Below are 12,523 nucleotides of genomic sequence, written 5' to 3'. Positions count from 1 at the left end.
AACTGCATACACAACATTTGATGGCGCATTTGACGTCATATTGGCAACTATGGTTGACGTATTAGTTGCAACATCTTCGATCAGTGAAATATTAACAGGCTCATCTGGAAGACACCATCGTTTTACATATTAGCATTCCTAGGTCTATATCTACTTTACTTGAAACATTATAATTTTTGTAAATGCTCTACCGCACCACCCGACTGAAGAAAATATTTCCATTGTACTTATCTGGAAGAGCACATTTATCGGTAAAGATACAATACATGCAGTAAACCATAATCTCTATTATACATTTAGCAGAAATTACAAACAACTTTAATAATAATTATGTAAATAAGGCTAATGTCATCATTAATTCTGAGCCTGTTTCTGTTTAAAATATCAACATCATCAGCGCTTTTTCCTTAACTGGATGATGCAGTATGTATTCAAAATCATCGCACACGCGTTCACTGAGCGAGTACTTTGCTCTATAAAAGAATTGTGTGTGTTTAAAAAATAGAAAGAAAAAAGAATAGGATACGTATTTACCATCAGATGTTTTAAGTCGTTATGCTGTTACAAATACCAAACCTATGCTCGACATGCACGGGCCAAAATAAAGGAACATAAATATCACGACTATACTATTACATTATTTTATCAAAAATAGGGGTTCATCAAAATAGGAGTAGCCTAGTCGTGGACAAAAACTACTTTCTCGGTTTTCGGAATAAGCCCTACAGTACCTGTTGAAACGATTTCTGATGCTGGTAAACCCTGCTTGGAGTTGGCGATAGCAATCACGGTTACGTTCACTATTTGTAATGGGTTTAAACAAGAGCATTCTATACTGGCCGAACCAACAACCGCGTCTATGGCTGATGAAGCTGGAACTCCACTTGAACAAATAACGACGAATTTTGAAGCGAAACCAGATCTCATTTCCCATGCGACAGATATCGAATCCAATGAAGATGTGCGATTTGTGAACGTCACCACGTCCGGGTCTAGTAATGATGATGATGATGATGATAATAATAATAATAATAATAATAATAATAATAATAATAATAATAATAATAATAATAATAATAATAATAATAATAATAGATGGATTTATATAGCGCAAATAAACGAGGTCTCTATGTGCTCAGAATACGGTAGAATATAACGGGATGCATAGCACAAAACTACTCAGAAAAAGGTGTACGGTCTGTTTTCCCCCTAACAATTTATCCCCAGGTCCAGGGTGATTTGGCAAGAGCGACATTTGCTAGAGTATGCCTAAACGCAGTACTACAGAACAGTTACCATTCAGTGCTTCAACACCCAAATTCGCACTACTAGATAAGAAATAATGTGAGATGTGAGGGCCGATGTCACATATGGATTTCACTCCACAAAATTAGGTACCTTTTAAAGAGTGATTTGTCCGGGGGAAATTTGCTATGTGATCGCCCTTTTCGTCTTTTAACGAATTCTCTCTAGGAGAGCGAATATACGGTTTACTATGAATGTTACAATACAGAGGGATGGCGGAGGTATACAACGGTAGGCGGGAATCAGTGATACCGACCCAAAATGTCAATTTGAAAGAAAGTAATGAGAGTTACTGAAATATTATAATACCAAAGCGCACAAGACAGCAATATCATTAAAATAAAATATATCTAAAAATAGCAAATATCCATTACTTTTATTATCATTTTAAGGGCTTGAGCAGGAGCCTCATTCATCACCACCATGTTATTAAATTTTAAATATAGAAGGTTTTACCTAACTGTATGTTGAGACTTGCAGGCATTCCATACTCAGAATCCGTTACAGAATTGACAGTAATGATGACTGTTGAGCCTGGTACAAGGTCATAGCATATGGCTGCTCCGTGAGTGCTATTCTTGTCTAGTAGAGCAACCGATCCTTCTGAGCAACTCACGTTAAAATCGTCTGCAATTTCGTCTAGAGGAAGTGACCATGAGGCGATTCCAGCAGTCATATTCGTAAATTGCTCCTTTAATGTTGCCGGGCTTGTTTCTAATTTACATTGGAACAAAGAAAAGTGTAGGCCTATCATAATTTGAATTTTGAAGTTTCAGAATTGTTTTTTTATTTGAGTCGCGTGTGGACTCACAGTCGGCTAAACTGGTGGTAGCCACTGTGTGTACTCTTAACCGTAAAGATTCTTCACATATTTGGTCTCTGGTTGTTATAAACATGTCGGAAATGAGGATTGTTTCCCATGAACTGCCAAATTCATCATCAAAAGCACCCCCTGAAACAAACAAGTCTTAGGGAGTTACCCTTGGTCTGTTCACACCAAAATTACTCTATCCTATATGTGGCACATGATCGCCTTCATGCGAGACGTGGCTTCACCTCTGCAATGGCGTAACGCTGGCGCCAGGCCCCTGTGGCTTTAAGAGACTGGGGCCCTTTTAGGTCCTCGTTTTTAAATCATGATTGGCAATGTATTCTAATTATGTTTTTAACGACGAAATTAATGATATGATGTTAGTGGTGGATCCATAAATTGGAAATAGAGGGGGATGAAGTAAGGATTTTCTCACATGTCTATACCCACCATGGTTGGGGCTGAGGTAAGAAAATGTTTGATTATGACACCTCTTGATGGACGGAAATGACACTCAGACTTAAAAAAATTAAATATATTACTTTCTTTTTATCTCCATATTTTATATTTAGGGGGTCCAGACGACCTGGCCCTTTTTAATCCATCACTGGATATAATATAATGTCCTACAGTCGATGTCAGAGGCACATTATATACTGTTATCAACAAAGCTCTTTTGGTTCAGGGTGCTAGACCGAGGACCGCCGAACAAGAGCACCTAGGCATTACGCCACTACACTTCTGAAAGTGGTTTGTTAGAGGAGTGTGGAACCATTTGTAACGAAACAGCCGATTTATTAGTGTTTTAATGAATGATTTAGAGTAATTAAAAAGACGCATCCTACATGCTAATTATAATGGTTACACGGGCAGGCAAAGATCTTTCCTCTTGTGACAGTCCTCAATGTGAAGCTTTTTTTGCACTATGAGCTCTACGTGTACAGTATCCTCCTCCTTATCATCACGATCATTATAATCATCATTACTGTACCATCATTATATTAAAGTTATGTAAACATGAGATTTCTTACTTGTTGTTATGGTCACCGAGGCGGTAGCTAAAATTTCAAGATACGACGCAGTTACGTTGACTGTCACATTATTGCTTGGTCGGGTTCCATTACAAAAAACAACCACATTTTCAGAATCCACAACATCAATGTTTGGAGATGGATCACCTTCTGAACACGTGGTGGTAATCTGGTTGACACGTCCTGCTGTCACAATAACTCTCACTGATACTGAAGAGCTTGAAAAATCCTCTTTTTCCAGTTCAATTTCAACTGCATAAAATAAAGATCTTTCAGTTGTGGCTAGATACACAATATAAAATACTGTACTGTAAACTTTTTAGAGATTAGCAGCGGACCCAGAAATTGAAAAATAAAGGTAGCCACGGTGGAAATATTAGAGATAGCGCGCAGAATAACTCAGCCCCAACATTCATGGGGTACAAAAATGGCACTCTGAAATCAAAGTTTGAATGCAATTTTTGTGTCCCCTATTTTTTTTTTATTTCAAAAATGTAGGAGTGGGACTAAAATGAAATTTCTGCAGTAATGAAAAGAAAAAAAAAATCATTCTTATGGGGTCGTTCGTGACAATCACGATATTTTCGTAAGTGTACAAACAGTACTCTTTTCCGGTACCCCCTCCCTCCCGCTCCCATTTTCGAAAGTGTGCATAATAAAATGTTGATTTTGCAAAACCATTTTCCATTTGTTTGTGAAGTCAACTAATGTTCTGTCATGGTTAAATAAATATGTAAGCGATATTCTATCCATGGTTGTATTCCAAGTGGTCTTAAAAATCTATTAGGCCTATATGTTAAATACTGTATTGCATGTTATTTTGATTCAACATATTCATGTATGTAAGAGTGTACAACTTGGTACCCCCTCCCTCCTATAGTTGTTTGTACACTTGTGAAAATGTTGATAATTGCGAACGAACCCTAAGAAACTGCAATAACGTTACAATGTATTGACGGCGACACTTTCTGGATTTTTAGCTAAAAACAAATTAAAAAATATACAGTACCACAACAATTTCTGAACTGCTTATTTTGTAGATTTAAATACGTTGTTATAGCTTTCAAATAAAAATAAAAATCTAAAGACACTTAAATAGCTGTTCCTCCTTGGTGGATGGATATGTTGATAAATTAATTCGTTTTCTATTGTAAAGAACTTATGAACTTAATTCGTTTGATCTGTTTCTCATTAATTAAATATTTGCCCGACCGTTGACCACCCGCCGCCCATCTGAGAATGTTTGGTACTATGGAGTCTATACCAGACACCAAAAATCACTGTAATCAGCGACAATACTTACTGTAACAATACGTGTCCTTAGATTTGTTTGTTGTGGGGTCCAGACAGCAATCTTTGTTCTAGATTGACGATCAGTAAAAGAATAAATTGATGTAATTACATTTATATATTTTATGTTGAGTCAACTATTATGGTGTGATTTTTAAAACTATTATTAAATACCGGTAGTTGAAAACATTATAGCAAAACTAATGTTTTAACAATAGGCAGTCTACATTTAATATAGTAAATATAAATTGTGTACTAGAGATAACACCAATATAGTTTACCGTGCATGCATTGTCATAGTTCAAAGTTGCATATATGTAGTTGTCATTTTTCCGAAATTTATCAGCGTTTGTGTCTTCCTTGATGGCATTGTTGAGTTCACAAACCTTCAGGCTACTGACGTAGTTGTAGGACTTGCATTCGCTGGTTTGAGCACAGAAACTCTGACATTCGATGCGTGATCTTATTCCATTTAAAGTTTGGAATATATTACCGAGCAATGCTCGGTTTTCTTCGATTTTCATGTTGTTCCAACTTAGATAACCAAATGCCGCATCCGTGGGCCGCAGTGCAACCGTTGTCACAAGCCAAATTACCGGCAAGACTCCGAAAGACATTTTAAACAAACGAATTCGAAGGTCAATGACGATTCCGCTAAACAATACTTACAATTTTGTGGGCCTTTATAATGTTCTTTAGTCGAATCACTGTGTGGTAATGATCGCCAATGTTGGTTATGGAAGGCTAAATAATATTATTTGGAAATTTGCGTCGTGAATAACGTTTTGAAGCAAACACAATGTAAAGAACAAGTAGACTAGGCCTACACTCTAATATTTGTTTAGGTAAATCTTATAGAGGATATAGAACTATATATTTCTTATATGTGATCGATAATTATAAACGTTATAAGGTCTAAAATTCAGCAACATGATATTTTGTTAGCGAATATTCACTACGACAACTAAAGATATCGTAGAAATTGCTTAAACAAATTAACGGAAATTGTCATCGTAGGTCTGTCTGTTTATCTAACCAATTTATGTTGACGGTAAAATAGAATATTAATTATTGTTCGTGGAAAGAAGAACCGTCGGCCAAATTCAATAGTGCTCAGCAAACAAAGCGTTAGTACGCATACAGTAGGCCTGATGACCAAAACAGTTTGTTCTTGAAGCGTATTTTTATATCAACTAAGAAGGTTTAATACACAATATGCAGTTAGTATTGAAATGCATCGAATATCGTATGTAAGATTAAGGAGTTGTTATGGTGACTATAACAATTCCCAATAAATGCACACCATAACCTCAGGCATATTGTAACAACCGCTATTGGCCTGTAAATGATCAGGCTTACTGAAGTACAACCCACTGGTTACAAATAGTAATTCAATTATTCAAATAAAGTGTATGTCTAAGAATTTTGAAGTCGTAAGTTAAGATATATTTAAAAAATCGATAAGACCGAAATATATAAGCTGTCCTTTAAATTATCCGCAGTAAATCGATCTTTTTGACCGAGCTAGTCCATCATTATTTTTCCTTGCCTGTGATCTGTTTCGTTTTTGTGTCTTTTAATGACATCCTAAGGAGACCGACGGCTGTTTACATTTCCAATAGCACAAAAATATTTTAACTAAAGCGATGATATAACACGAAAGTAAGCATATACTATTTTTGGATACTGTTATGAATGACAAATTGACATACCAACTGAATACCGTAAAATCTCGAATTGAAGCAGTGGGCTTCTTTTTCTTTCCTTTTTTTTTTTTTTTGTGAACTTTTTATGGGCTTCTTTTCGAGGCTACTTTTGCAAACTTAAGAGCGGCGGGGGCTGCAATTGGAGATGGGCTTCTTCTCGAGATTACACCCATTGGGCTTCTATTCGAGGTTTTGCATTATGTGTGTTAACATTCAATAATTTTGTTTGAAAAATATGACAAACAAATTCACTATATCTTGTTTTTAACGATATTCTATTTTAATTTATCTACATCTCTCCCATTATTCTCTTCCTCCACAAACCAAATGTTGATTTCTCATAAAATTATACAGTATCTGCTGACAGTGAACACTCTAATGAAATAGGTATTTGAACAATAAAAGGCTGATTTTTAAACTGAAATAAGTTGTTATTCATAATCATCCCATTAGCAAAAGTAGGAGAAAAGTTTTGAGAAAGTGCGTGTATCGATTGGCAAATAAACTATCCATCATTAATTGGCCTATATCAAATTTGCTTGTCAAATATTCCATCATGAATCTGTTCAAAATGTAAGTTTATTAAACTAGTTTGTACGTAATAGAACAAACATTATAAGTCTTGTATATCATTTACTCAATATTTCTTATTCAATTGATAAACAAACAGGGTGTATACAATGTAGAATATCGAATTATATTGCCCTCTATTTCTATTGAATTGTATTTATTGCCTCGGGCATCCTACATCGGCAGCTATTTTGATCACGATTGATATCTTGTAAATGTATCTGTATACATTGAATATGTAAGATAAGACGACACTTTCATAGAATTTAAAATTACAAATATTTATTCAATATGTAGCCATACGTTTTACAGGTTCATGCCGTTAACAATAATGCATTCTTTGAATTGACTTCCAGTGTGGCTAAGTGTGTGTGCACTTGAGCGGCAGCCTTATATTAAATTAGTACCTGATCGAGGATAAGATGTCAGAATAAAAACGATGTCGTCATTTCTTAATTAAATCATCGACTTTCACAGTCTTAAACAGATAATAATTAGTCTAACATTTCAGATGTAATTTAATTATACACATAGATTTTTTTTACCTATTTAAAAAAAATTATTTTCAACAATCAAATGGTAACGAACTTATTTAAAGGCATTGTGATACAATTTTAAAATTCAACTTCTATTCTATACTATTTTAAATCTTTAATTCCATTTTTACTTAATTCAACAGTTTATATAAATACAAAATATTGTATCATTTTGCCTGCAAACTGCATGGCTGTTGTATATACTATCTATCAAATTTTATTTGAAAAATGTGATATGCCCATATCCATTCTATGCACATTGCAATGGACCAAGTGTGTAGACGCCACTCTCACTAGATTGGCCTGTATCTCCGAAGCACAGCTGCGAAACAGGTAATTTTGTTTTATCGGTAAGGTAGCCCTGGTCCATACGGAGCTCACTATCGTTAACATTACAATTGCACCACATCTCATTCTTGTCACAAGTACCTGTTGGGAAGTTAAAATCATGAATGTATACAAAATAATAGTATTACTGTAGTAAACTAATAAGGAACTTTCGTTAATGAACTATATTTGATAAAATTTATAAGATCATGTTCTTTAATATTTGAGCACTGTATTATTATCTATTTAATTTCCCAGTGCTAAGCAGCAATTTGATTTTATTATTATTTCCTATGATTTACCAGCCGCTACCTATAAGTTATTACGTAGCTTAAAAATTTACTCCTATGTATGAGCTCTTAAGTTGTATGAAGGGAGCGTATACTAGTGGTCTTAGAGCCGTAATGACATCGTACGGGCTTCTGTAGTCTAAACGGTATGACGATCACCGAGAACGGCAATGGACCAAAACGGCATGAAGTCAAAACGGAAATAAACCAAATAAATATATAAAACTTAAAATACACACAAAATGGGGCTAAAGCAATTTATGTAATAGAAGTAAATAGTGGAGTTGAATAGCTTGGCGGTTAAGATGCTTGCCTTCCAATCCCAGGGTCCTGGGTTCAATTCCTGCCAGTTGCAGGATTTTTTTCTCACGACATAAACAACTCCACTCCCTAAATCTCATATTGAGATTTAGTTTGTGTAAAGCAACGTGTGTGTATGTTTGTCTTGTGTAAGGGATTGTCACCTACAAGTAGGACAGTGATATATATTCGCTATTGGCAATCCTTGGCAAATGTGTTGTGTGCCTAAAGAAAGAATAATAATAATAATAATAATAATAATAAAAACGCGAAAAAAAAACAACAACAACAATAATAATAATAATAATAATAATAATAATAACAACAATAACAATCTAGATGTGTATAAGAGACAGTATATGGTCTATAATTTTAAAGGTGAAGAAATAATCGCTATATTATCTGGCGGTAATGCTTTATACATACATGTAAAGTAAAGGAATTTGCGAGTGCAAAAAAAATCCACAACCAGGATTCGGGACATTCGTACTATGTAGTCTTGTACTTATTGTAAGTGTGCACTGGTCGAATAAATAAATTATTGAAAATTATTAAGCATAAATCAATATTGGTATAATTTTTTTCTTAAATTTATTAAATCGGTTAAGAGAATTTCAGTCTTATAAAGACCTAAAGGCATAGTGGAATGCAACTTACTCGTCAAACCGCAGGCACATCCTTTAGTTCCCGTTGGAACACCTCCCCAGTTTACCATCATTTCGCCATCAACTGAGGTCCAATAATGATATGTTTTGCTGCTCCCGTGAAAGCATGTTCCAATACATGCATACTATAGAAATAATAATTCTCAAGCATTCATCTCATTAATAGGAATCTTACCGGTACCGGTACTTATCTTATATTAGTATCGTGTATTGCTGATCGAGCCGGAACACCCACCTTAATAAATTGTCTGCATGAAGATGAAATATTTTTGACAGCATATATCTGACTTAAATCAAGATCGTAAGTAATATTAACTTTAAAACTACACGGGCTCTCTGCATTGTTTACATTACCGTCTTCTTCTTTGTTGTGGTGGATTGTAGTATAACCTTGAATTTAAACGAAAAATAATGAAATATTAATATACCAGTGGCGGATTCAAGGGGGCGGGGGGGGGGCAGTCGTTCCTAAAGTTTTCGAAATTATAAATAAAAATTAGTGGATAAAAAAATTATTATATTAAATATGAAGTCTGAGAGTACCATTTTTTTTTTTTGGACATCAGCCTGAGGTGGGTGAACACTCTATGTGTAAAGGTCCGCTCCTGGGTCCCCTCTATTTCGAAATCCTAGATCTGCTACTGAATATACTATAAAAAGTATTATTGTGGGACAAAACGCATATTCCAGGCCCTGTCCTGATTGGTCAGTTGTTATGTTTGATTTTGACACTCCGGGTCATTACCTAGGCTGTGCATAGAGGCCTAGTTCAAAAGCCCTGCGCCTACTTTTCGCAAGAGTGCAGGCTAACAAAGTATCAGCAAACCTACTCTAGAATGTGATTTTTCATATCAGGTGGTTGTTAAAGCCTGTTTTTCATATGGTCCTCTTCAAACCTATACTAGGGTTATAAAACAAATAGCATACGTCACACTTCAATAAATATGAAATGTGAATAAAGCGAAAATGGATGGTAAATACGCGCTGCCAATATTTTACACGCGCGCTAGATACGGTATACCGTTCAACATTTTAATTTATACAAGAAAACTGAAAAGAACGTAACAATGATAAAATCAGAAATATGAAAGAATAAAATAACACAACATCGCCCAGGACGGTCATGGACGAGTGCACCCGTCCAGGTTGAAGTCGTATTATTAATGTACACAATCATTATTTACCTTTTATTATGTCTGACGTCATGTCACAGTCTACCGAAAACGGATCCAATCCAGCGTTCGGACCATCAGGATCAATGAGATAGGTACCATTATTATCAAAACCGGCTATCTTGAGGGCATCACATGATGTCAATATAGGAGCTTCAAATATTTAGTACATCAAAACATTTAATTAAAAAAACATTAACGTTTATCAGCATATTATTATTATTATTATTAATTATTATTATTATTATTATATTATACTATTATTCAATTAATCGAATAACCAATCAATCGACCAGACGAATAATTAAACGGTCGATAAATTGATCGGTCAATAAGCGATCAGTGCTTGATCAATCAATAATTTGATTTATCAATCGGTGATCAATCTATCGGGTGACGATCAAGCGTTAACGTTCGCTCAGTCGACCAATCGATCAGCTGATTCGTCAATCATTCGATCGGTTATAAATCGATTGTTCGATCAATATGAAGAAATGGATATTACATTATAATTGTTCATATTTCTTACATATTTGCGTTATATTCATTACAAGTTTTAACTTAGTTTATATCACACATATTTCCACTTTTCACTATTTTCGCTTTATACCATTTTCGAACAACAGAAATGTACTCATAATAAAAAACTGCACCAAGGATGTATACCTTAGCAAGAATATTCTGGTCTTCATAATACGTATCCTAGTAAGAATACCAAGAATACCTTATTAAAAAGTGCCTCAAGAAGGCCTGTAAAGAGATAGGCCCCTATTTAAAATATACGGGCTGCCGCTTCTCTTCCATTTTCAAGTGCTTATTACTGAAAATATTGACATGATCTTGCTCACCGAAAATGGATTAATTCAACTATTTGTAATGCTGAAACTAGAAAACATTAGTGTTTATAGAAGAAGGATTGTTGTAGACATGGTGGTGGGATTTTAATAGCGAACAAGAATTATATGAAGTCATTATTTTTGTCAATTGATACAAATATGGAAATTCAACTACATAATTAGGAATACCAGGAGGAAAAAAAATGCTTATTGTGTGCGTCTATAAATCTCCCAACACATCTCTCAAATAATTTCAAGAGATAAACTGACATTATTTTATCCGCCGATAATTGTTATAATGTAGTTTTAGGTTTGAAGGTTGGAAATGAAAAAACGTTGCATTAGTGCGAATACAAAACATGCATATTCTAAACAAACTGAGGCAAAATCAGACCTCTTTACTAGGGTATCTAAGATCAAAGTTCAGAAATGCCATTTCAAGTCACTTTTGAAGAAAATGTTACATTAGAGCAAATCGAAGGATGTATGGTCCGAACGAAGTCTACGATTTTCCGTTGCCAAAATATTAGAATTTACACACATCAAAGATATTGTGCCAAATTCCATGCTTTGATAATATGTAATGTGTTAATATATACAGTAGCGCGTCTTCTGTGAGTTCAGCGGATCCCACCATCTCACATGCAGCCCTGCTCTTTGTTTTATAGTCCTAATACGAAACACTTGCTCCACCACAAGAGCCTAGATCGAGTATACCGTTCAAACCCAGTGCCGGTGTTTTGACTATAAAAATTACGGCACCCCTGCTTAACAACTCGGCCACTCGACCCTATTAAATTGTATTTATTGGTATTGAACAAACTTTTCTGACAGCTTATTTATAAGGTTCATAATGCGCTGACGTTATCATTAACTTGAAGTCCAGATGCCTGATGGAAATATAAACATCCTCAGCTCTCTAGTCCTTGATTGGTTTATGCAGCGAGTATTTAAAAGTATATCTACATTGACCGTATTATACGTCAAATTTTTATAATGACCAATTACATTACAGAACTTTTTTTCAGATTAAATCTTGTACAACATAGACCAAAGAAATGAATATGAACATTGAGACTATTAGTAATAATGCTATCTAATGCAAAAAGAAAAATAATGCAATGTTTGCTGGACACGTGGACGGTAGCAGAAGACAGTCAGGAATAAGAAGCTTATTTATTTTTAACTTGGCTTTCAGCATCATAATACCCTACCGTACCTGTTAGAACGACCTCTGATGCTGTTGACCCGTTCGAAGCTTCACTAATTTCACCAGTGGAAATCGTGACATCATTTTTGATAACTGATACAGTAATGGCTGCTGGCCTTCCAATTTTATCCCCACGTTTAGCTTCGACGGTGATGTTGATTGATTCTAATGTAGTATTTGAGGGTAAACTACAGATTCCAATGCGTAATATATTTTGGAAGCTATCATCTTCAAGAGTTTGACCATCCGAACACGTGATTAGGAAAGAATCGGCAATTCCTGATCTTAAATTCCAAGTAGTCGCAGCGAATGGTGTTTCACCAAGCATCTCTTTATATATAGTGTAATCGTTTATAGGCTCAAAGACAACCTCTTCCGGTACTGCGAATAACAGAAAGTGTTATCATAATTTGGTAATACTGTTTAATGATTATTATAGTCGGCTGATACTCATGGGCCCTCTGAAACAATGCG

At 34.9% G+C, this 12,523-nt stretch overlaps 2 protein-coding genes across 2 annotated transcripts in view; both read right to left on the bottom strand.

Annotated features, from left to right (window-relative positions):
* LOC117124266 overlaps positions 1-5,235 on the bottom strand; it is an 8,377-nt gene extending 3,142 nt beyond the window's left edge. Inside the window, exons 1-4 of the mRNA XM_033270425.1 lie at positions 4,719-5,235; positions 4,451-4,508; positions 3,148-3,399; positions 1,762-2,019 (exon numbers count right to left, since the gene is read on the bottom strand). Coding sequence (XP_033126316.1) covers positions 1,762-2,019; positions 3,148-3,399; positions 4,451-4,508; positions 4,719-5,054 — 904 coding nt within the window. The 5' untranslated portion in view covers positions 5,055-5,235. The remainder of the gene's footprint in view (positions 1-1,761; positions 2,020-3,147; positions 3,400-4,450; positions 4,509-4,718) is intronic.
* A 1,166-nt stretch (positions 5,236-6,401) lies between these two features.
* Positions 6,402-12,523, bottom strand: part of LOC117124253 — an 18,672-nt gene continuing 12,550 nt past the window's right edge. Inside the window, exons 11-15 of the mRNA XM_033270409.1 lie at positions 12,059-12,430; positions 10,016-10,156; positions 9,067-9,221; positions 8,824-8,956; positions 6,402-7,678 (exon numbers count right to left, since the gene is read on the bottom strand). Coding sequence (XP_033126300.1) covers positions 7,500-7,678; positions 8,824-8,956; positions 9,067-9,221; positions 10,016-10,156; positions 12,059-12,430 — 980 coding nt within the window. The 3' untranslated portion in view covers positions 6,402-7,499. The remainder of the gene's footprint in view (positions 7,679-8,823; positions 8,957-9,066; positions 9,222-10,015; positions 10,157-12,058; positions 12,431-12,523) is intronic.

This window comes from Anneissia japonica, unplaced genomic scaffold (genome assembly GCF_011630105.1).
Source record: "Anneissia japonica isolate Jap-2015-1 unplaced genomic scaffold, ASM1163010v1 scaffold287716_len795978_cov209, whole genome shotgun sequence".
Classification (NCBI taxonomy): Eukaryota; Metazoa; Echinodermata; class Crinoidea; order Comatulida; family Comatulidae; genus Anneissia; species Anneissia japonica.
This window is presented reverse-complemented; position numbering and strand designations above follow the sequence as displayed.